This window comes from Mercenaria mercenaria, chromosome 14, assembly GCF_021730395.1.
Source record: "Mercenaria mercenaria strain notata chromosome 14, MADL_Memer_1, whole genome shotgun sequence".
Lineage (NCBI taxonomy): Eukaryota > Metazoa > Mollusca > Bivalvia > Venerida > Veneridae > Mercenaria > Mercenaria mercenaria.
Window position 1 is genome coordinate 65,470,280 of NC_069374.1, and position 26,334 is coordinate 65,496,613.

The 26,334-nt window shown below is 36.1% G+C and overlaps 1 protein-coding gene across 2 annotated transcripts in view; it reads left to right on the forward strand.

Annotated features, from left to right (window-relative positions):
* Positions 1 to 26,334, forward strand: part of LOC128548550 (uncharacterized) — a 351,915-nt gene that overhangs the window by 193,126 nt on the left and 132,455 nt on the right. For both annotated transcript variants that reach the window (XM_053523737.1, XM_053523738.1), the window contains exon 14: positions 12,128 to 12,330. In XM_053523737.1, coding sequence (XP_053379712.1) covers positions 12,128 to 12,330 — 203 coding nt within the window. The remainder of the gene's footprint in view (positions 1 to 12,127; positions 12,331 to 26,334) is intronic.

Sequence of the window (26,334 nt, forward strand, 5' to 3'; positions counted from 1 at the left end):
CTGACAGATATCTGGAGAAAGCACGTCAAACTCATTTGATGTCATGTCTACGACTGAATATATCCGTAAGGCAGGGTCTTATACTGATCCACCACGACACGTTTGGTATACAACGAACGGAAAGTTTTGGTCTGGAGTTCACTGGTGACCTTTCTATCTCTGTGTCTTTTGATACGGTATGGATATTCAATAAGTTCTGAAAAAGAGTCCTTGTTTTGGACAGCTTGTAACATACTGTTGAAATTGACTTTTTGGGTGGTATTGTAATCCAGGATAATGCCTTTGACCTTGCACACTGTGTGGCGTTCCTCATTGACAATGTACTCGTACCCGTAGTTTTTAGGACCCAGGGCAACATACTTGACAATTCTTCCATTGGGTACTTCATCATTCCATTTTCCCAATCGGCTGTCTGTAATGGGAATGTTGTATATGTCAGGGTCGTAAATGTACATACAACTGTCTGTGTCAAAGTACAAGACCCGATCGCCTAAACGTTCCAAGACTGATTACAGTTCTAACCTAGAATAGGCAGTAACAAAAGCTGCAACCACCACATTGGCTGCAGCATGGGGTTCTGACATATCCGTGTAATCAGAATAATTGATCAGAGATAACTCATCATGTTCAAAGAAGTCAAAGTAGTGGACTTTTTTGTGAGGGTCAGCCATGATCTCGTATAACCTGGCTGGCTTGTCAATGTATTCCGATTTGGGCAAGACATTGTTTTGGGCATTCTTTCTCCAGAGACAATTGAGCATGGTTTTGGCCACGGTCCTTTTGCCTGGATTCTTCTCCACATCTTCAAGGATGACACCTTCGGCCTGAAACTAGTCGCTTTTGAACTTATCTTTATCTGCCTGAGTCTTGACCCAGTTGGGATAACCACTGGCCTCCTGTTTCCTTTTCAAGTATTTATTGATATATTCCTTATAGACAGTGTCACTCCATTCCTTGAAGTGCCAGATTTGATACACTTCAAGGACTTTGTAACCTAGATCTAAAGCCTTATTCAATTCCACTGAAGTCCATACCCCAACCAAGACCCTTTCCTCCTCTGAATGAGAGCAGGTCTGAAGTTCTTTCTCTGCACATGTACGACACAAGGTGTACACCATTTTCTTGTTGCAATGCATGGGTAGGACTGGTAACCATAAATCTTGTGGAGGAAGCACTTTGCACTTGACCAAACCCCTGTATTGTTTAAGGTGTGTCATATCAATTTCTTCCTGACTTAGAATGACAGGGTGATGAAGGGGATATTCTTTGTATTTGTTCACGTAAGGATACAGTGAACAAATATCAGCGTACTTGATCTCTTCATTGGTGCTTTCATCTACTTCATGGTATAGAGTGACTGCATTGGTACGTCCACCAAACACGGCATCACGAGGTTTGATCGGTTCCATATGGGGATAGAACCGATCCATCAAACTCTTGTACTCTGGGTCTTCTTTGCACTTTCGGTCAAATTTACATGCCGATATGTATGCAATGTGGTACCCTTGGTTTTGCAAAGCTTCAAATCTTGAAAAGGTCTCTACATACAATGTAGTGGTGATATACGTGTATCACTTTACTCCCTTTCCTCATGGTGGGTGGGGTAAACAAAGGTTCACTTTTACCATGTTGAGTGTGAACCTTGATAATGTAGTCTGGGTAGAGTTTGGTCTGGATTTTCTGGTACTCCTCTATTCCGCACGGCTGATCGTATCCGATTCCAACACTGTCCAATAACGTCTGAGCTTCCTTCTGTTGTAAAGTTTTCTTGGATTGTCGCATCAAGTTCAATCGTATTTTCCATTCCTCGGTATTTGATTTTTGTGCATGGCATATACCTACAACAATGGATCGTGCCAAGCACATGCTGTCATTAGAATTGTCAATTTGTATGACACTCCGTTTAGATTGAGTCATGTTCTCTATACTGACATTCGACCCATGCTGCATATTTCGTCTGGCTTTGCCGTATCCTTCGGGCATGGAAATATGAGTAATTTCAGCACGCAGTTGACCATCATGAATCTTGAAATCTTCTTTGCTTTGCATGACATTTTCAATTTCTAGAAGCAAAGATTCCCCTGTCACTGCTGACGCATTGTCAAATGGGACGTGTATTCCAAGTTTCAAACCGGGATGATCAATTGAGACTCGAACTTTATCTCTTGGCTTGGTCTGACACTCCTCTTTCATCTTGTCTACCATAGCATTGAATAGATCATGGGTAAAGTCATATGGCTAGTCATAGGGTTTGAATGTAACATCGTACACTTTACTTTGCGTCTTGAATTTTCTTGATTTTTGCTCCATTCTAGGTGTAATGTTAAAGTAGTTGCTTGCCAGGTCGTGTCGTTTCTCATCATGTTGATCTTGCCTTGCTTGTTTACGTTTTCCTTCTAAACCCTCACGCCGTTCTTTTCTACTAGCTAAGATTTGTTTCTTTTTAGTTAATGATAAACGATGCTTCTTTAGTTCTTCTTCTTCATCTTCAAAGTATCTGAGTAAGGTACTAGTTTACGTGGTGCTGCCATATTTGCCTAGGCAGAAATGATACAAATCCCTTGATGATTGTCCTTTAATACTGACAGAAACCGAGCTGGCATGATGACCTTGAAAAATCCTATAAATACGGGGACTGCCAGCACATCGACATCAGTTGATCTCTGAAATCTGAAGAGACAAGATGGAAAGCAAAACTTATGCACCTGTAGAGAAAGTTGATGGGCTGATACCATGCACTATCAACAACCAAGGGACGTGTTGTTGGAGAAATTAAAGAAGCATGTCAGAGCTATGAACTGGCTGATATACAAAAATGGAAAGGACGTTTGTTATAATTGCAAGGAGGAAGGACATTTTGCAAGTCAATGTTCCAACGATCAAAGCTACATGTAGAATCTGAGATGTTACAAATGTAACGAATTAGGACATTTTGCTAACAAATGTCCCACTCGACAAGCAGACGATAGCAAGGACACACAGGCGACTTCAGCCCGTAGACCATTATTTCCACCTGTCGGAGGATTCTCTGACAGCATACCACCAGTACGACCGCGCATGTACAAATGGTCAGATATTGCAGAGGTGAAGGAAAACACCGTCAACTTTGGTTTTGGCTCTGTACCCTCTGTTGATCCGCGACAAGGTTTTGTTCCACAGAAGCCAACTGCTGGTGTACATGGCATTAAGAAAACAAAAACACCTAAAGCATATGGTGCATTTGATCTGATCATACCAACAGTGCCTCAGGGGAATACGGTAGAGAATCAGGATACCCCACCACAAACCGAGGAACAGGAGATTAAGAAGGAGGATAAGAAGCGTTTCATACCCAAACGAAAAGCTGGTGGTAAGAAGAGCCAGGGAGAACCCAAGCAAAAGCAGCCAAAGTTATAAAAAAAAACAATGACATTGACTTTTAACATAATTGTGTGTGTTTTTTCTTTAAAGTTGTATCTTGAATAAAAATGTTTAGAAAAATAATAAGTGTTTGTTGTTTTTTTTTCAATTGACAATATACAAGGTATTTTCTACTCTAAAATAGTTGGTTGGTCCTTAAAAGGACCTTTTTGTAAAGTCAAAACTTAATAAAACTCAGACAAGTCCGGGTATAAATTATTAAGCTTGACTGGCTGAGTCTTAAACTCAGTCAAGTCCGGGTACAGGTTGTTAAGTTTAACTCTGTACCGCGGACGTGGCCACTCCACCCCACGTCTTGCAAAGAAGGCTTTCAGTCCTGCCTGCCTCTGTCTCTTTTCAATCTCTGCGTACACCCAGTCAGGGTCCGATCCTTCTTGATCAACCGGCGTATCAAACGAACAGGTTTTCGTAGACCCATAGTGAATGGTATATCCTATACCTTTACCAACATTGTATATAAAGTAAAGGCACGAACTGGATAGAGAAACAACGGACTATTCAGAATCAAGTTTACATATTTAATTTTAACAAATCAGAAGAGGCCTTACTAAACTACCCTTGGGGCCTTAGACAACTTTGTTTTTTTTTTTTTTAATTATTTTTTGACAATAATTATAATGTAGGTATCTATCTGAAAAGATGTGTGTAGCCCTGAAAAGGGATGTTGGTTTTAGGTTTGGAGGATCTCCAAAACATAATGCATGCCACGACAGGTCAGGCAGTACTGAAGGTCCTTCCTCTTGGAAGGTCCGCCTTGGAAGGTGAAGGCCGGCTCGTCATCTCCCTCCCAGTCCGACCCTTCACCACTAGCAGCTTGGATCTGGCCCGCTTCCTCCACCTTCCCTGGCCCATTAATGACAATGGGGTTGCCCTGGTTGTCCCCTGGACCCGCTTGCACGGCTGGCTCCTCCTCCTCCGCCCTCATCTCAGTATACTCGACGACCTCTTCATCCTCTGTCTGAGTTTGCGTGCTTTGCATTCTCTGCAGGCGCTCAACCTCAGCCTCCTGGATGGCCTGTCGGAGTAACGAGATGTCCATCCCCAACCTGTCGTAGCTCCTCTCAATATAAGAAAGTCTGTCTTCAAGCTCCATACTATAGGTAACTGCCAGAAAGTGCAATGAAGCCTATGGAGCAGTGCGCTATATAAATATAAGACGCACGAACCTAATAGAGAGCACTATAAATGACGTCATTGATACATTTTCTGTACGACTAAATGTAATGTTAAAATGGCTTATTGTATTTGTGTTTCTTGACGCTACGCTTTTTCTTGACTGATCATTGATTAGTCGTCCGATTTTAATGAATAGACCCTTGTTAGAAAGGTCTAGACCTAGGCTATACAATGCTAATATGTAATGATGGAAATGTTGATTTCGAAAAAAGACTGTAGGAGAAAATGTAAAAAATTACATGGATCTTAGCTCATGTTAACACTTATTCTTGATCAGCCAATGAAAACACGTGTAACTTCTGCATCATGGCTCTATGCAGGGTATATAAAGGCGGTACATCCTACGTTCAGGTCACTTTTTGAAGGAAAGAGGATATCTTACCTTCTACCAAATCTATACTTGAAGAAGTCATGGAGGAAACAAATATCATTGAACCGTATACACAAACAGTACCACAGATGAATATCTATACACCGAATCATCAACCTGCGTATACATCGGTACCTCAAAATACCATGCAGAATGGGGTAGATTCATATTATACCTCACCACAGGCGAATTTTACACAACAGTATCAACAGCAGCCACAGCAACAAGCTCAGCAACAGTCACAACACCAGCAAGTACATATGGCGTACCTCATTAAAGTTGGAACATCCATACTTGAAGAGATCAAGACTGTCAACATTAATCTGGTCAAACTCAACTCTACCATCAAGGAGAGCCGTAGACATCATCGGACGGAATGTGATGTGAAATTCAAGGCAGATCAACTTACGGTACCTATCCTCTTCACTTCTCCAACAACAAGTACGACTCAGCAGGGAAACAGTAAGGATGAAGAGCAGAATGTCAGTACACAGTCGAACAAAAGGCCTCTATCAAATGATCAGGATGATACAGTGCCAAACAAACGAGTTGGCTCAACAGGAAGAGGTGCACACATGAAATCTATCAACAACCACAGGAAGGCCAAGAAGTAAACACAACTCAAAAAAACACAACGGCCCTTTTCAGGGCCACTCCATTTCTTTTACGAAAGAAAGTACCTTTTCTCTTATTGTCTACTGGTAAATAATTAAAGTACCCTAAATGGTGATCTGACACCCTAAATGGTGATATGGTACCCTGGGTGGTGATATGGTACCCTGTATGGCGGTCCCAAGCAACGCATGGGCTGGATGGTGATATGGTACCTAGCAACAAGCCCCATGGTGATATGGTACCAGTACCATATCACCAGTCCTTACTACTGGCATGAATGTTGACCTAAGCGGGACAGAGTGTCTTGCACAAACCCCAGGTTCCTATCTCAAAGGTCATGGTCACAGTTGGAGGTCAAAGGTCATGTCATATCTTGTCCGGCAAATAACTTTGACATGCATTGAGGAATCTTGTTTATAATGGCATGAATGTTTAATTCAATGAGGCGAAGTGTCATGTGCAAACCTCTGGTCCCTATCTCAAAGGTCATTGTTACTTGGGGATCAAAGGTCATTTTAGAGCTTGTCCGGGTTGTTATTTTGCCATGCATAAAGCAATCTTTTTTTATTGAGCATAAATGTTTGCCGTGTCGCGTGCAACTCCCAGACCCTGAAAGGGCAAGGTCATACCTAGAGGTCAAAGGTCAAAAACTTAACCATGAATGGAGATGTTCTTAAATAACTTGGCAGAAATGTTTACCGCAATTAGTTCTTTTAATAGTATCATAAATGTTAGTCCTTTTGACAGCTGGAGGGCTCGACATGTTGCCCGAGGGCATCTAGTACTCATTTAATACATTTCAACCATGAAACAGGAGCCCCAAGGTCAAGGTCACACTGAAAGGTCAAAGGTTAACATGATCTCTTTCTTGTCCAGACAGTAACTGCCATTCAGGAAGGGATTTTGAACTTACTTGGCTCAAATGTTCCGAATGCGCAAGACCTGAACTTCGAGCTCCAAGGTCAAGGTCACACTTGGAGGTCTTGGGTTTCAAGCATCAGTTTGATGTCTGGTCCATAACTCTACCATTCATAAAGGGCTTTCAAAAGCATCTGGCACAAACATTTCCAATAATAAGACGATGTGTCTCATGCAAGACCCAATCCCTTGTCTTAAAGGTTAAGGTCACATTTAGAGGTCAAAGATAAGATATCATTTTTTGTCGGTAACTTTATTTTGCATGGATGGATATTCAAGTAAATTGACACAGACAGCACCATAACAAAATAATATGTTGCATGTAAGACGCAGACCCCAAGCACATGGTCAAGGTCACCTTTGGAGATAAAACGTTTTTGGTATTTTTTACCTGGTCTGTAGTTTATTATGCAAAGATGTGTATTTAAATAACTTGGCATAAATATTCACCAGTACAAGACAATGCGTCATATGCAAAGGTCAAGATCATTGGCATCTGAGTTAAGTTTCTTTTTTATGGTACATGAAAATACTTCCCTTTTATAAGTTTATGATAAAATACAATACAGGTGCTTTATATCAGTTTTACATCTAATTTAAAAATGATTTTATGAATAAAGTAAGATGATTGGTTTTCACAGATATAAAATGTTATTTACTAATGTAGACTTACAGAATGCAAACCCAGCCACAACGTATAACTTAATAATATATAAAGGTAAATACAGAATTTTTTAATTAGATATATGCATTGACTATCACTTGTATTAACATTCTCTGGTGTGTAATTTAAAAAGCAAGTTTCATTAGAATTATATAAATGTCATTTCATTTGTTTATTAATAACATTGTGTACCTGCCACGAAAAGTGATAAAATATTTCATTTTATGATATACATACTAATGAAATACTGGAAAATATTGATGAAATATAATTTATATTTTTACTGTACAAATGTATTTATTTTTCACTGCAGTGAAACATTTTTTTTCTACATTTTTACTGCAGTGCAACATATTTTCTATATTTTCTCTGGTTTTCCGGAACTACTTTGGTATTTTTGGGCAGTTACCTAGGTGCATCTACCATTTGAAGTGAAAAAATAAATGTATATGGATAGTGAAGCAAACTATCTCAAGTCAAAATATTTACAGCCCGCCTATGGTACATTCTAACCGATTACACGGGAGAACGCCAGAAAAGACAACCACAACATTATGTCGATATTATCGGGAACTGCTTGTTGTACACAACTCGTACAACTACACTTTCATATTTAATGTCTTTGTGTATACTGTAAAGGTAAAGTTTTTCGTTTATTTCTAAAATAAGACTAAATTCCGGCTGTACTGTTGTTGTTGCTCGTTCTAAATGTAAGTAAACGACGATTTAAATAATTTGCGTATATAATAAACAGAAAATTAAAATTGTATGCATGAATATGGTTTTTATTTTCATCTCGATGTATGAGAAACGCATATTTCACTCGTGACTACGCCACTCATGAATTATTTTATTTTCATACCACTCGATGAAAATTAAAACCATATTCATGCAAAAAACTTAAATATCCTTTATGTATTTTCATTTATTTTTTTCTGAACAATTTAAAAATGAAATTACATTAATTTTTTAAAATACAGATATTACATTTGAAATTATTCGCCAGTTATAGATTTCCAGACATTTTCAAACGACGTAACTTCGTCGTGATTTAAATGAAATATGGTTTATGTGCATTGTAAGTATTTATCTCCCTTACTTAGAAGAAGATATTCTATTGGCATGCAGTATGTTTTGTGAAAAAAATGTTTCTACGTGGAGGACATTGGTAACTCTGTCACAAATTCTTGTTAAAATGATTCTGCTTTGTTCCTGGTGGTGAAGGGTGGGGGTGGGGGGCGGCTCCGTGGCCGAGTGGTTTAGGTTGCTGACTTCAAATCACTTGCCCCTTATCGATGTGGGTTCGAGCCTCACTCGAGGCGTTGAAGTCGCCATATGGCCTTTAATTGTGTCGATGCGACGTTAAACGCAACAAAACAAATAAATAAAATAAATTGTTCATAGGGGGGCTAAGGGGCTGTCAGATCCAGAGTGTTTGATTTATCATGGGCTACCAGTGCCAAAAATTAGAAATAACCTTTAAATGAATTCTTCTCATGAACATCTTGAACTATGTTTAGATAGAGCTTTATGAATGTAATTTAAATGTTTTTGGTTTAGGCTGCTAGAGCTAAAATAATAAAATAAAATCTTTAAACAACTTCTTGTAATTGAACTAAACCTTATCTTAAGCAATATTAGTTGGACTCCTCAGATGTGTTGTAATGGTTATGAATAATGGGACCGTCACAGCAAAAATTTAAAAAAAGACTAAAGAAAGATGATCACCATAGTTTTTCAGAAGTAAGGTCAAAAGGTTAATGTTCTCCTCAGGTCAGCAAACTATGCCCATTTAGCCCATTTCTGGATTTTGTTTTAAAAGGTTTGCCTACATTGCGATGAATTATACTTTCAAACTTTTGTATCTTAAAAACACTCCATTTTCTAAAGCTAAATGGTTCATAAATCCTAAAAACATAATGCGACTTAAAACAGAATGTCAGAGATATAGGATGATTAACTAACGATACTTTTCCCTTCGCCTTAAGGTATGAATATGTTCTTTCTTGCAATATTCTACGGATCGCGGGGTCGTGAGTTCGATCCTCGGTGGGCCGTATGTTCTCCATGACGATTTGATAAAAGACATTGTGTCTGCAATCATTCTTCCTCCACCTCTGATTCATGTGGGGAAGTTGGCAGTTACTTGCGGAGAACAGGTTTGTACTGGTACAGAATCCAGGAACACTGGTTAGGTTAACTGCTTGTCGTTACATAACTGAAATACTGTTGAAAAACGGCGTTACACCCAAAACAAACAAACAAACTTACAATATTCTTGCCATACCATAATATTATGATGCTTTATTTGCAAAAACTGAAGCTTGTTTGCTTTATTGTTATCTGTTCACATCTGTGAACTCCAAATAAATCTCTTGATCTGATTAGCTCATTTACATCTGATATTCTGATCTTAAGTTGGAGGTTTAATGCTCTAAATGCCACAATTTCATCCAGCATATAAAGTCCTTAATTGGCCCTACAGAGAAGACGCGGATATCACCACCCAAGATCATAACGAAGCAATACAAGAAATTGAATAGTCATTGGTTAGCATAAGGACTGTATAATAGGAAAAACATGGTAGTGTCTACACTTAATTGAAGGGTATGAAATGCTATAAATGTAATATTTGGAAAGTTTGAAAGACTATCAGACTGAGAATGCAAATTAATAGCACATATGTCTCAATAAAATATTTACGTCTAGAGACTTGTGATGGATAGCGTCGCAATAAAATGTTTAAGTCAGGAGACTTCTGAACGTTATACGTCACCCAATTAGTTCAAATACTTAAAGGGACTGGCATAGTTCAGTTGTGTAATGAATGTCATGTTCAAGAATAAACGCAAGGTCAGTATCAGGAATTGTGTCACCCAGATATATACTCTGATATCACAACAAACCATTGGGAGAGGTATAAAATGAATTTTATTTGCTTAACTCCCTGAGGCCGATAACATAATATACATGCTGCGGCGAGATAAGAATTACCACCTGACGTCGAAGAATATTATCTGATCTTATCATAATCACACTCGCATGCAGTCAATTGAAATCATGCATTGAAATATTATTAACATGGGTGTAAATCAAACTATACTTATAAAATCTTCCAAGTTCGAACAAATATTTATATATATCTACTTTCGTCCGTAACTTATATCCAAGTAGAATAATAATTTCACTTCGAAACATTTACCATTTTTACACACCTATTCCGTTTGATAAATATTTGGACATTTCTGATTTTATTACTTTTTTCACATGTAAAGACATTAAATTCCAATAAATAGAAACACATTATTAACACAGAGTATTTACATCAGCATTAATCAAAATTTACACCCATTTTTGTGTGAATATCGATGGGTTTATTTTTATGTATAATTAATTTCTAAACATGTACACAAACGTTGTATGATACGCACTGAGACAGTTTAGTTGTAATATTTATACCCATCTTTGAAGAATTATTAAATTGAGAAAAAGCGTTTATTTACACATATTTTTATGTATGAAACATGTTTTTCTGTGTTATTTTTATCCATTTGAATTTAATGCGATGTAAGTGTACGAATATTTCAGCTTTCTAAAACTTAACATTTTCCGATCATCCATTTCTCTTATAATGAAATTTGATCGTCGCAATCATCATCCGACGGGACTTATCAGCATGATAATGAAAATTTTCTTCAATGTAGGAAATGTCTCTGTCAGCCGACATTATTTTAATCTTTTGAAATACAGTTTGAAGGAAACACAGCGGAGTTCGTCTTTTTTTATCTCCTTTACCGCATATTTACAAACATTTATTTTAACAAGGAAACTAATAAGCATAATTAATAATTATAACATTTAAGAAATAATAGCCGGTATGCAAAATAATGTTGCTTTTATCAGGATTATCAAATATTAACAAGTACGTGACGCAATCAGCATGATCTCGGTGCCGCGACTTTACTCGTCAATCGCCGTCCTGGGGAGTCCTGATTACGCGCGTGTAGTCGGATATCGACGCGACAGGGGTAGAAAATATAGCGCCTTTAGTCGTATTTCGGCCCCAAGGAGTTAAAGTAGAAGCATAATATGTGACCCCTCTCCATATATGTATATATAAGTATATAGAAGAACGTCAGATATCTGCAGTTTATCTAATGTAATGTGCATTTACAGTTTTGTCAACAGAATGTGCATCTATTACATAAAACAATGATAACCCATAAATCTTGTAGAAAATAGATAAATCTAGCAATAAGCGATTGTACAAAAAATGTAATGAAAATAAATCACATCATTGCCTTTTACCATGTGGAGCCAATTAAGAAGTTTATATGTTCGATGAAATTGAAAGATTTAGCTAGACCTACATTTTTAGAAGGGAAGGGAATGACTGATCCTAATTTCAAATATTTAAAATATGATCTTGGCTTGTGATAGCTGCGCCTTCTCTGTGTGAACCCTTCAGGAGTTTTGTATTGGATGGCATTACGATCCACCGTCATCTTCCCTTCTACAAAGGTACGTCTAGCTTAATCTTTTAATTTCTACCTGATCTATATGAAACCAGACCAGAATGTTGCCTTAATAAAATCTAGGTCAAATTTTAAACAGGGCCATCTTGGGTAACAAGCTAGGTTTTAGAATCAAATTATGGAAAAGCTTTGTTAACATTATCAGAGGCCACAATTTCTAACTGATCTACATGATGATAGTTATAAAATAATATACAAGTGTTACTCTGATTTACCTATCATTACACACTTGAACATCTAAAACATAACACAACTTTTCATTCTCTTGTTAATATCACTAAAATCCTTATAGGTTTTATTTATTTATTTATTTATCTCTAGTCCCAGTCCGCATCATATCTAAGAAGAAAAACACTATTTTTGTAGTCAATAATATTATTACATGCATTATTATTTACATAATTTGCTCTATTCTTATAATCTTTGTAGGGCCAGTATCATTCATAAAGACATTTCCTCTCCGAACGTTTTGTTGGACGATTGGTTTAATGTCCGTCTTATTGACTTTGGACTTGCAAGGGAGGAAAATGATCTAACCAACAATGCATCTGGAAGAGAAACATATACCCATCCCGACGTTGGTAGATCAGTGCCCGCATCTGAATACTGGGATTACTACAGCTTTGGTGTTGGTGTGTATATTTTTAGATCATCTGGGCACGAAGTGGTAAGGATGACCTATTGTGATCACTCTCCATCAGTCTTACGTCCCTTGTCATCCGTCTGCACTTTTCTTCTCTGCAACTACTAGTCAGAATTGCACCAAACGTTGCCATTAGCATCCTGGCACTGTCATCTATCTGGTTTGTTCAGATGTTTCAGCTCGGCCCTTTTTGGGGACGCCATAGCTAAAAATAGAGAAATAAATGACTTCTTTTCACGAACCGCTTGTTGGATCTTCATGTTATTTGGTCTATAGCATCATTATAAAATCCTCTCCCAAATTTGTTCAAATTGGGGCACTTGGCCCCTTCCAGAGGTTGCTAGAGCTAGAGAGAGAAATTTCTTAAAGCAACTTCTCAAAAACAAAGCTTGATGGATCTTCATCAAACTTGAAGCATTATTGTGAGGTTCTCTCTCAAATTTGTTCAATTGGGGACACCTGGTTACTTTTAGGGGTCTCAATAGGTAGCAATCTCATGAACCGCTGCAAGGACTTAATCTGTAGCATCATTATAAGGTTCTCTTCCACATGCGTTTTTAAATGGTAGCAATTAGACCCTATTAGGGGCTACTACAACCAAAAAAGAAGTTACCTAAATTACTTGTTCTCATAAACCGCTGCATGGGTCTCCATCAAACTTGATTTGTAGCATCATTGTAACGTTCTGTCCTAATTTTATTCAAATGGGGGAGCTTGAACCGTTTAAAGGTCCACTAGAACTAAAACTAGAAATTCTTTTGAGGGACTTCTTCTCATGAATGTCTTATTGGATGTTCACCAAACTTAGTCTGTAGCATAATTGTAAGGTCATTTCCAAAACTTTTTCAAATTAGGGCACTTTGTACGCCCTCAGGGACTACTATAACTAAACATAGAAGTACCCTAAATTACTTGTTCTCATGAACCGCTGGATGGGTCTCCATCAAACTTGATCTATAGCATCATTATACGATTATCTCCCAAATCTTTTCAAATGGGGGAGCTTTATCCGTTTACGGGTCCACTAGAGCTAAAATAGAAATACTTGTAAGCGATTTCTCATGAATGGCTGATTGGATGTTCAGTAAACCTGGTCTGTAGCATCATTGTCAAGACCTTTCCCAAACTTGTTCAAGTTGGGGAACTCAGCCTGCTTTTTGGTGTAGGTTATAAGCCGAAAGGTTGTGCACTTTGTAGAAGAGTTTTTTTGTTTTGTACGATTCTTGTGTATTATATCATAATATTACAATTCTGATGTAGAACCCATCGCTGCATGACGTATTTAACAAAATATAGGCTGATTTTTATGAAACTTTACCAGTGGAGACTTTCATTGTACTTTTCATAACTTTTTTATTTTTTGTTTACTTCTAAAAGTATTTTGTACAAATATTTGTCTTTTAAGTGGCGGTGCGATACATAAATTTGTTTGGTGTTTGTTGCAAATCTACTGAAGCGTGTCGAACCTTATTGATTTAAGCAATTCTACATGTAAAACATGTATACATTGACCTATTTTGTAAAAATTCATCTAAAGAACAAGGCTGAAGCCATGCCAACTAGAATTGATACAAAAGTGGATAAAATGTCAGTGTATACATAATTAGACTTTTCTGAAACTTTTTAGTCGACAATTTCATTGCAATTTTCTCATACAATATTCTGAAGCTTATGGCAAAACCCACTAGACCGTGACAAATTATATTCATTGCTAATATGCACGTATTCGTTTGTCAATATTGAAAAATATTTTTAAAAACATGCAGATGATAGCCTGTAAGACATTCATATGGAATAAGACAAAGCGTCAAAGCCATCTTGACGACTTTGTTACATCGAAACTATTCACTACTCAAAAGAAAGTGGAGATTATTGCGAAAGTATTCAAATAAGGAACTAAATTCGCCAATTATGCCTCTGTGGTCACACCGAAAATAGTCCATATCAGTATATAGTGCTATTTTCCTGCCTAGTAAAGGTAATTTTCATGCCAGATATAAGCTGTATTGATACTTTATTGTAAAGAAGAATTTAAAGCTATGTAACGTTACATCGTTCCAAGTTTGTGTAGAACCTGCTAGGTAGAATCAATGTGAATGTAGGTACCTGCTGATGTCTTCCTACGCAATATTATCGTTTTTATCATGTATCTCAGTCACGTGGCCATGTTTCACTGCATTATGGAAAACCCAATATTTTTTGTTACTTATTGATTGTCTATAGACAGACCTTCAAGACAAGGACTATCTCGCAAGAAGTGAAAGGCTAGAAATGCTGACACTAAGATGCTATGCGTTGTCATTTTACATTGAAAATAATACCGGAAACATTCAGTACTTTCTAAGAAAAACACGCATTTTATGAAAATTGCTTCAACCCAGGTACATCTGGTATTTTCTTATCAGAATTTTATTAGGATCACCATTTTAAGAAAAACATGGTATATCATTTTCACATTTTATGCAAAAAATGATACTTTTTTCCAAAAATTAGGCTTAGTCCTGATTTTAAGATGTTGCTCGCACCTTGGTTTCGCATCAGGGACATTATTACAGAAATTGACAGCTTTTCGAGTACTTATAGCTATCCCTTGAAAAGTAATAGAAATAAGAAAAAGTAAGATAATAACCGTTCTATCAAAGTTTTGAAAAACTGCTGACTATCGACTTATTTTAACCAAAATTATAATGATTTTTAAACCTTTGACATTTTTTACAGGTACGAAGGTAGTAATTCGCTAGATATGTCTCTGGGGAGCCATTACACCGTGACGTTATTTGCCATTCGTCGCGTTTGCTTAAGAATATTACTGGCATGCTTTTCCAATTTTTTTCTAGATATTTTCTTTAAAAAATGTTAACATTTCTTCCATCTAGCTGGAATCCTCTCTTTAGTGACTTAAAATTGATAAGTAACTTTGAGCAACTAGATGACGTACTCTCTTCACTGCAAAAAAAAAACAAAACAAAAAAAAAAAACAACACTTTCTCGCCAACAGTTTTAGAATCTATCAAATGTGTAAAAGTTTTTTCCGTTACTCGAGCTCTCTGTTAAATACAAAATTAAACGTATCCTTCTGTTGTGTTCTGTGTATCTTAATCGGCTTCATTTTGTCGCGTTGGCGCGCATGCCAACACAACACACACAACTTTCAAAATTTTATTATGCTGTGTTAGCGTGTGTGCCAGGACGACAGAAAGAAACGTGTTGCATAAACCGCGTGCAAGCCAACGAAGCGTCACGAAACATCCTAAATTAGACACAATAGATAAACCAACGACAGCCTTTACACCTGACGACATGCTCACCCTTGTTACCCGGATAATACGAAATGATATGATAATTCCAAAATACTACAAACTGGATGAACTGTCAAACTTGGTAAGGACATTGTTTATTTCAATATTTTCTAATTACTCATTCTGATCGTTTAAAGTGTTATAACTGATTGAAAATCATTTACAAGCTGTACCATTTGCACTAAACAATTTGCATATGGGACATATTATTCACTTTGGAAACCCTTTAACAATGTTTACATTTTGCTTTTGAGAACAAGTTTGGCGATTCAAACCGTTTCAACCTCATTTAATGGACGTTCGGTAATGAATGTTATTTTGTAATTTTCAGTTAATATATAAACAATGATATGAACATGTTAGGAAGATTTTATCTTAGATCAAATAACCCAAATTTACAAATATATAAGCATATGTATTAGTCGATGGATACTAACCAAAGTGTTCACAGAAATTTCGAAGATCAAAACCAAAATGTTATATGGATAATAGTCAACATTGTAAACTGACACGAAAAAGAAACGCAACAAGTATTGTAATAGTCAATATTTATAACCTACTGATGTTTAACCATACAGATTTATATGTGTAATCAAAGTAAACATAACAGAAAAAAAAATTATCATCAAAAAATGAATATCGTCTGAGATCATATTTCTTTCCATGCTTTAACGTTAGTGCAGTCAATAACGCGTATAGCCACCATTTCTCTGTATGTCAGCCTATGACAAAGGTGGACTTTAAGGTGAAATTTATTGTTGCCCATACTATGACTCTGTCACCATTGTGCGAAACGTTTGTTGCGGCGTCTGTATATTCTGACCTATCCATCAGCGTGTTGGAGATTAAATCTTGATTCGTCGCTAAATATAACAGTTCCCCACTGACGTCGTCGGTTATTTAGAGCCCAGCGTTGCTTTTCTTGACGATGACAAGAGCCTGACATCGAGTTGGACGACGGAAATGAATAATCGCGTTTACGCAAACTGACTGTGTCACGGTGAATTGGTCGTCCGGGATTTCCAATTACAACATGTGACGTGGATTGCGACGTCACAAAGCTGTTACGTAAATGATGTTGACGTATCATATTATCTTGACGTATGCTTGTCAGACGCGGTGCAACTGAACGTGGATGGTCACCAGCTGTCACTGTAATGTTAACACGTTCAACTAACGTCGAAATTGTTAATTTTGAATCATTGTATCTGTGAAATTCCACCGCTTAAAAGTCCCAAAATTCGATTTCTCTCTGCCATATTTTAACCTTGGTATTTGAATAAGGAATTTAATCGGTGTTGAGTATATATCTTGTAAATGAGGCAATGTATAGATCAACTTTATGCATCGAGGCGTGTCTGCACTTTTAGGTCATAACAATACTGCGGTAAACACTGAAAATAGCGGTTAAGTCACGCCTAATTGGCGTTGAGTTATACACAGCAAAGTTTGTATTGATTCGCCTCGTGGTAAAATAGCATGAGGTTCACAAGCATTTTGTGCAGCGCCATATATATGACCGGAAGCGAAATATGGAATATAAGTATTGATGTATGCTCCTAAAACGAAATGGTGAGGAAATATAATTGTTGCGTTTATTTTTCGTGAAAGTTTAGTTTGATATTTGCATATGGTGTTCTTAAGGTAGAATTTTGTATATTAGATAAGTATATCAGACTATACGCATGAAATGTGGTAACTTATTGCTGTAGCATGCTCAATGCAATGTATTATACACGTGGTCAGTAAGAGAGGTCTTGGTGTACCAATATGTACACCGAAGTATTCAGAATGTGAACAGGGTTTGTGCTGTTAGTGATTATAAAAGGTAGTTTATGGAGACCGTGGGGTAAAAAGGGACAGCGCGGGGAAATAATACATATGCACATGTGTACTTGATACCAGGAAGGTGCAAGTTGTACACTGTGCCTGTTACTAGCATAAAAATATTAACAGGCTCATATCATCATGTTGTTACAAAGTAATTTATCAAAACATGTCCACGCACACAAAACTGGTCAATCTGTTATGGGGTGTCAATGAAAAAAATCCATTTTGGTTATTATCCACTTTCAAAGACAACGCATGTAGGGCATTATCCATGGTCATTTTTGGCTAATATCCATTTTTCATACACAGATCAATATAAATGGTTTTGACATTAAAACGGCAAAAGTAAACAACTTACTGTAAACTATGACAGATAGTGAAATGGTAGAGTCGTATATACAGTATTACAAGCATGAAAAACAATTCTAAATATTTTTTTATGATTTTTCAAACTAAACTTACATGGTGTTTGTAAACTATTTAACATATTGTGTATTGTATGCACAAAAATACAGTAAAATAGTTTGAGTTCCATGGAAACAAATCGCCATTCGTTCTTTTTGCAACATCTGGGGGTTAAAATCACTTATCAAGCCACAGCAACTTACCGAAAAACGTGAAATTTTCAAAATCGTTGATCGGCCATTTTATAGCATGTTGGAGTTATCACATCATTTTGTATTATCCGGGTAACAAGGGTGATGCTGAAATTATTACGTATATAAGAATTAAAACATCACGCAAAATATTTAAAGACGAGTTTCAGATGTTATCCTCGACGAAATGAAATTTGTTTTAAAGGGCTGAAAACAAGTGGTAAATAAAAAGGTATACATCAGTTCACATTTTCGCGGCAATGTTTATCGCATGTTATTAATCATGTATTTTACAAGTGACGATGTGAGGAACATGAAAATGTGAATAAATGCAAGGATCAATACGCCCATCTAATCACCTGACTTCTCATTGACACTGGTTTTTAAATTTAGCTCAATATATGCATGTATGGAGACAAAATGTGGAGTCATGCTTTGAGGCGGACAGACAAAATATGTCTCATTTTCAAATGAGGCATATACAATTGGGTTAAAACAATATGAAATCAAAATAAAGTAAAACCATGATAACTGAACAAAGGATACCGCATTCTTTATTTAAAAATAATAATTTGTTAAATACTTGTGAAAAGGAATAAGAATGTCAAAATCTAATTATTTTCAGATGGCATTGACCTTTATTCTCTTGACAAAAAGAAACGCTCTACAAAGTTTATAGAATATTAAAATAGTTTATATAGAAATCATTTTATATATAAGTACCGAATGTGTCATTTTTTTCAAAATTGGTGACATGACCTTTGACGTGGAAACAACAAAATGGGATTACGACGGCTCTAAGCGACCGTCAAATCATAGTTCAAACGTAACAACGCGATTACATTGTACGCACGTAGATTGATAGAGAAAGGTTTTAACATCTTCTTTTATAACAAGACATTTTAGACTTCGCGTTTGCGGATAATACAAGGTTATTTTTGCCTTTGACTCCTGGTTTACTTGAATTTGAAACGTCACGTGTATAATATTGTTTTATTTAATTATTAAATCTTATTAAAATCATGTCCTGCAAACGATAAGCTTACATTAAGGGAACGCTTATGGCTAATAATTATGGTTGTATAATTTATTGGCCTTTTTGACATCTGACCTTAATTTGAGGGTTCTTGGCTCGCTTTGAGGAAAAACTGTTGGATATTTCTGTACTGTCAAATGAAACAATACTTACGCAAATTTAAACAAATCTGAAATTACGGTGCGGAGGGTAAGAATCTGATAAATGTGTTAGGACATTGACAGGTATAAAGACGGACGGACAGACAGGCTGAAATATTAAACAAGAGGCTGTAGAACACGAAATGCCCCCCCTTGATGCATTCACTAACTGCACAAGAAACAGAAACTTTATTTGGTCACTGTGCACTGGACGTTTGACGAACTGACCTCAAATCAATCAAGTACGGGCCGTTTACCAGTAATAAGTGATCTTAGACAAAAGCATTCTCTAGTTATTTGGCAAAATATGTTTTACTGTTCTGGGTCAATGTGACCTTGACCTTTGACCTACTGACCTCAAAACCCATAGGGGACATCTGCTGGTGATTATCAACCTCCAAGTCAAGTTTCATGATCCTATGCCCAAGCGTTCTTGAGTTACCGTCTAGAAACTGTTTAACTGTTCCGGGTCACTGTGACTTTGACCTATTGATCTCAAAATCAACAGGGGTCATCTGCTAGTCATATTAACCACCTATCAACTTTTGTGATCCTAGGCCCAAGCGTTCTCAAGTTATCGTCCGGAAACCGTTTAATTGTTCTGGGTCACTGTGACCTTGACCTTTGACCTACTGACCTCAATATTGTTATGGGTAATTTGCTAGTCATAACCAACCTCCTTATTAATTCTCTTGATTCTAGACCCAAGCATTCTTGAGTTATCATCTGTAAACCGTAGATCTGTTCTTGGTCAGTGTGACCTTGACCTTTGACCTACTGACCTCAAAATCAATAGAACCTACCTGCTGGTCATGTTCAACCTTCTTACTAAGTTTCGTGATCATAGGCCCAAGCGTATCTTAGATATTGTCCAGAAACTGTTTAACTGTTCTGTGTCACTGTGACCTTGACCTTTGACCTACTAACTCAAAATCAATCAGGGTCATTTGCTGGTCATGATCAACCTCCATATCAAGTTTTGTGATCCTAGGCCCAAGCGTTCTCAAGTTATTGTCCGGAAGCCGTTTAACTTTTTCGGGTCACTGTGACCTTGACCTTTGACATAATGATCTAAATATCAATAGGGGTCATTTCCTATCAATTTTCTTGATCCTAGGCCTATGTGTTCCTTAGTTATCATCCGGAAACCGATTGGTCAGCGTAACGACCATCCGACCGACAGACCGGCAGACATCTGCAAAACAATATACCCCTCCTTCTTTGAAGGGGGGGGGCATAATAATATGGTTTCACAACCCATAAGCATGACCTATACTACTTATAGCATCGTTTTCGGAACGATAACTGAACAAAACTATTAAAAAACCAAACTTTAAATGTATCATTATAAGTATTGTCCAATTTTTCCATAACTTGACAAATTCAAGTGCCGTAACTCTCATATATGCACATATTTTTCATTTCTGAGCACCCAGACTGATTAATAATTTCCTCTGACATATATTTCGCTTAAAATGATGGGACATTTGTATTACATAAATAAGTATATGGTGAGTTTTGTATACCAGTGGCTTTTATAAATGAGTTCAAGGGACAAATAATTTATAGTACGCATTATTGCTGCTATGCGTATTTATTTACTTTATTATAGGTATCAATTATTTATTTCTTCATTATAACACGTTACAAGTAATACATGTTATTTCCGTTGTTTGTTATTATTATTATTCCCTGAAGAAGGCATGTAGCTGAAACGTTGGAACTATAGTAAATTTGGAAATTGACAGCGTGTTGGTCTTTATCTACTTCATTATTTCAGATAAAAGATCAAACTCTTCTAAAAAGTGCACAATTCGAGCCTATTTTCAGTCTTAAAGCCTCCACTATTCAGTGTGTGTGGGGGGGGGGGGGGGGGGGGGGGGGGGGGCGACCACTAGAGTTAAAAAAGAAATACCTTGAAACAACTTCTTCTCAGGAACTGCTGAATGCATCGTCCTGAAACTTGGTCTGTAGCATCATCACGGGAGGGGATCCAACATATGTATTCCCAAATGGGCACCGCTTAAATTCATATGTTGTGCTTCCGGTAGTACATATGTGGTAAAAATTTTGAAGAAAAACAGGTGAGGTTTTTATTTGTGATTGAATTTTCTGGAAATGACATTGTTTTGCCAAAAAATCGCGATGCAGTCCAACCGAGTATACATTAACTAGCACGTAAGCGCATGTACCTTACCTGTATTTGTAGAAATGACAGAGAAAAACATATCCTTCGTGAAGCGGTATGACTGAAAATTAGCAACATTTTTATCAACAGATGGAAATATGTTGTAATTGCCCTGCACTTGCTTAGATTTTGCCCTCGAAACCTTCCGTATGCTAAACTCCATCCAGAAAAAAGTATATGGCGATCACTTTGCTAGAAAAATATTTTCGGCGAAAAACCGAATGGGATACATATGTTGTGCATGGGCTACATATGTAGTGCATTAGATTTTTTAGAACTCCACAGATCTTGAGCTTAAATGGTACCTGGATTAAGAAACGAATTGGAAATACGTGCTAAGTATATGTCACATTATTCCAAAAATTATATACTGCTTCCGGTAGTACATATGTGGTAAACATTTCACTGAAAAATACGTGAGATTTTTATTTGTGATTGAATATTGTGAAAATGACATTGTTTTGCCAAATAATCGCGATGCAGTGCAACCGAGTATACATTACCTAGCATGTAAGTGCATTTACCTTACCTGTTTTTGTAGAAATGACGGAGAAAAACATATCCTCCGTGAAGCGGTATAACTGAAAAATAGCAACATTTTTATCAACTGGTGGAAATATGTTGTCTATTAATTGCCATGCGCCTGCTTAATTTTGCCCTCGCAACCTTCCGTATGCTAAAACCCATCCAGAAGAAAAAATATTTGGAGATCACATTGCTAGAAAAATATTTTTGTGTAAAAAAATGAATGGGATACATATGTTGTGAATGGGCTACATATGTGGTGCATTAGATTTTTTAGAACTCCACAGATCTTTAGCTTAAATGGTACCTGGATAAAGAAACGAACAGGAAATACGTGCCAAGTGTATGACACATCATTCCAAAAATTATATAAAAACCTCACCTGTTTTACTTCGAAATGTTTACCACATATGTACTACCAGAAGCACAACATATGAATTCAAGCGGTGCCCATTTGGGAATACATATGTTGGATTCCCTCCCGTGATCATTATAAGGTTATCTCCAAATTTTATGCACATTGGAGCACTTGTTCCTTTTTAGTCGCCGCTAGAAGTAAAAATAGAACCATTTTGAATAACCTTCTAAAAGTACCTCAGCCTCCTCTAATTGTCTGTTTTCTCCACCAAGCTTTTAAAACTTAAGAAGCATTATAGTGTTTGAACTGTTTGCCGTTTGTCACATTTATTTACACTAAACAGGTGAGCAATCTAGGGCCATCATGGCCCTTTTGTTATTGTTTCCAAATAGGAGAGGGGAATAAATTCGCCCTCCTCTGCCCAAATCTATATCTGCATAGTATTATGTCACAAGATGGTTGAAACACTGACAGACATTGTGAACGGTAAATCTAGTATACAGGAATTTTTGACCAAGTTATGACACTTTTTAGAACAATTATAATACAATGATAATGCTATCGTATCGGGGGCCTCCATGGCCGAGTGGTTAAGGTCACTTAGTTCAAGTCACCTGCCTGTCACCGATGTGCTTTTGAAACCTTGCATGAAGTGAAAATCAAAGAAGCTATTTCCTCATTTACACGATGTAGGCATATTTCTAATCCATCCTGTGATGCGCAATATACCTTTTTATAAATGTGATATTTTGAAAGTAAACATGTGATTTCATGGGTAACTACTGACTGATATTTATGTCTTCCCCCAACTTGGGGGTAAGATTGCTACTAACATGGAATCTTCAGCTTATAAACACATAGAAATATGTCAAAAAGTTTTATTTGTGTTAGTCAAAATATTCTTTAAATTGTTTGATGAAATTAAGGAGTATCAAATAATACAAAGGATGAAATGAACAATTCATTGCAGCACGCAAAATTTAGAAATATTTGTAATGTAAGAAAACAGAAGAAAACGTGATGTAAGCAATAATATTCTGTTTATTCTGAAGTGTTTGTTTGAAATTGGACTGCAGTAAAGTAAAATATGTTTAATTCACTAAAGGTCAAATAATATAGACGCTACATAATGACAGGGGAACTTTTGACCTGACATTGTAGGCTAACCTTTAGAACAAGATACAGCTGTAAGCATAAAACTACTTATCAAGTTCTAAAATCCAGTTCGTGTACTCAACCCGGGATACGCTAGTCACGATCGTTTCTATTTACGCTGGCCAGGTGACGTGAGCTGGTTGTACTCAGGTGCCCGCCCGTCATGAAATAATGCACGGAGGGGCACCTAGGGTCTTCCTCCACCATCAAAACGGGAAAGTCGCCATATGGCTATAGTTGTGTCGGTGTGACGTTAAACCCAACAAAAAATAATGGAAGGAAAAAATTATCTAGCACTAAATTATACATTTATAGCCTAAAAATCAGGCATAGATATATTCAAAACTATTTCTGACTGCTCTCTTTATATATTAGGCCCGTTATTACCCTTTTTAGGTCAATTTCTTTCTTTCAAGCATCAATTAATTTGCATCAATTTAATAAAGGGAACGTCAATGTTTTTCTTATATTTGAACATTTGTTTTTCTTATATTCATATAAATTCTTCCCCTTTATTTTTTCAGTAATAATTATATTATGAAAGAATACGATGACATTCGAGATCAATTAAAAAATCAATATCAATTTTATTGTAAGTATTGAGTCAAATGCCATTTACTAACTTTATATTTTCAAAAGATACCGCGGTTCCAACTATTATTAACAAAATCGTTATTACGTTTGATCAAACCAAAATTATATCGCAATCCATGATTGTCAAGAGAGGGGACAGTAATATGCTACTACCGTGTACATCACACGTGTCTCCTTTAGTCAATTATCGTGTTATGTCACATGTGTCGTCTTTAATCGTAAAATTTGTGTCTGCTTAAAACAACACTGAAATTATTAAAGGACCAATTTCAATTTCAGTTTCAATTAGGATCGCATGGCGCTGAACAACATGAAAAACAATGTCACTAGTCAAAGAAAATACTCAGATTGTAAAAAGTGTTTAATTGGTTGCTTCTTAGTTAATGATATCAATATAAATGGCCTTTTTATGATTTATTTAGTTATATATTCTTTATTCTAAATAAATGTACGTAGCTTTGCATTTGCTAAAATCGTGCATAGTGATTATTTGTTTTATTTGAATATATAAACTATTTATATTTGAAAAATATAGAATATTGTGATCTGTGATTATGTGTTGAGGAAAAACAAGTGCAATATCCATGGAAAAGAATGCTACGCCGAATGCTTAGCGAGTGAGCTAATCAATGTTTAAAAGTATTAAATATTTGGATCCTTACGCAACTTACAAAATATTTTACTAAGTTTCAAATCATAAACTATGTAAAGCAGTTATCACTTTACACACTTGGTGACTTTCCCAAACAAACAAAACGATATACACTTCGATTTCTGACTCCCATTGCGTAAAAAATCTTCTTAACACATTTTGCAGTCTGCAAAATAACTGATCTTTAATAAGGCTCTTGCAGTAAATTGTAACAAACTATTTGTTAGAATTATAGGATTTAATGAGAAATTAAATCTGTTGAATCTACCATAAGAAAAAAGTATGATGAAATCCCTCGAAGATTTTTCTCATTTAGCATCATTACGCATCTATTTTCAAGATATCTAGATTACTAAGAAAATTTGTCGCACATTTGAGATTCTATTAAAAAAAAATACATGGGATTTTAAAGGAGAGAAAACACTGCATTATTTGAGATATCTTAAAATGAAAAGATTTCATCAAACCATCCCTGGAGATGCTTATGATTATGAAAAGCTCTTATTTGAATCTTGCGAACAATACCCAACACACCTTGATACAGAAAGGGCTGAATCAAACATTAACTCTTCCAGCCCAAGGAATAAATGACGATTTATATGCAAGTTAATTAATTATTTCGTATTCCATAAAATCGTTACTCATTATTCCATTTCCAATAAAATGTTTATTCATCAGATTAATTTTGAAAGTGTTTGTATCTTAACAAAGTTTGTATTTACAATCAATATTACGCCTAACTGATGATATTATATAAAGGGATTTGACAAAAAATCCCTGTTTGGGGGTGGTATACGCCATTTAGAGTGTCCTTGTTTTGACCAAATAACGGAGAACTATTTTGGAAATGGTCAAATTTGAAAATAAATGTAGAAATTATTACATGGATTAATCCATGCATTGACAAAGGAACGAATAAAACAAGTTGTCATTTCCATATAATTTATTCTACGTTCCTCAGTACAACATAATATAAACATGGATTAATCCATTTGCCAATACTGCATTTATTACTGATAATGCATGGATTAATCCATCTTATTGTCCAAATGAATTTAATATACTTTGAACAAATATTACACTTCATGTGCAATATAAAACACGGATTAATCCATCCTTTCATTTGGTCTGTTGATACATATTCTATTTAAAATGTCATAATGATAATATAGATATGGTATAATATAATATATGAAAATGAAAACATGGATTAATCCATGCATTCATTTTGCAAGTTTTCGAAACTTCTACAAAACATTGTTAATATTGATTATAGGAAAAGATGGATTAATCCGTCCTTATCTTATGCAGGGACAAAGACATTGTAAGACCGTCTTAAATGTAAGACATTGATTTATCCATCCGTTATTTCTACATGTTTTCAAAACTGGCACATACAAATGCTAATATTGATAAGAATTAAAAGAGATGGATTAATCCATCCATCTCTATTTCATGTTGTGCAGAACATCCTAAAATGTAAAATGAAAGACATGGATAAGTTCATCCTTCCTTCGCGTATGTTTCTACAACTTCTACAAATAATATTGATACAGGTAGAAATAGATGGATTAATCCATCCCAACATTTTAAAGTGGAAAACACATTCGCAGACCATCT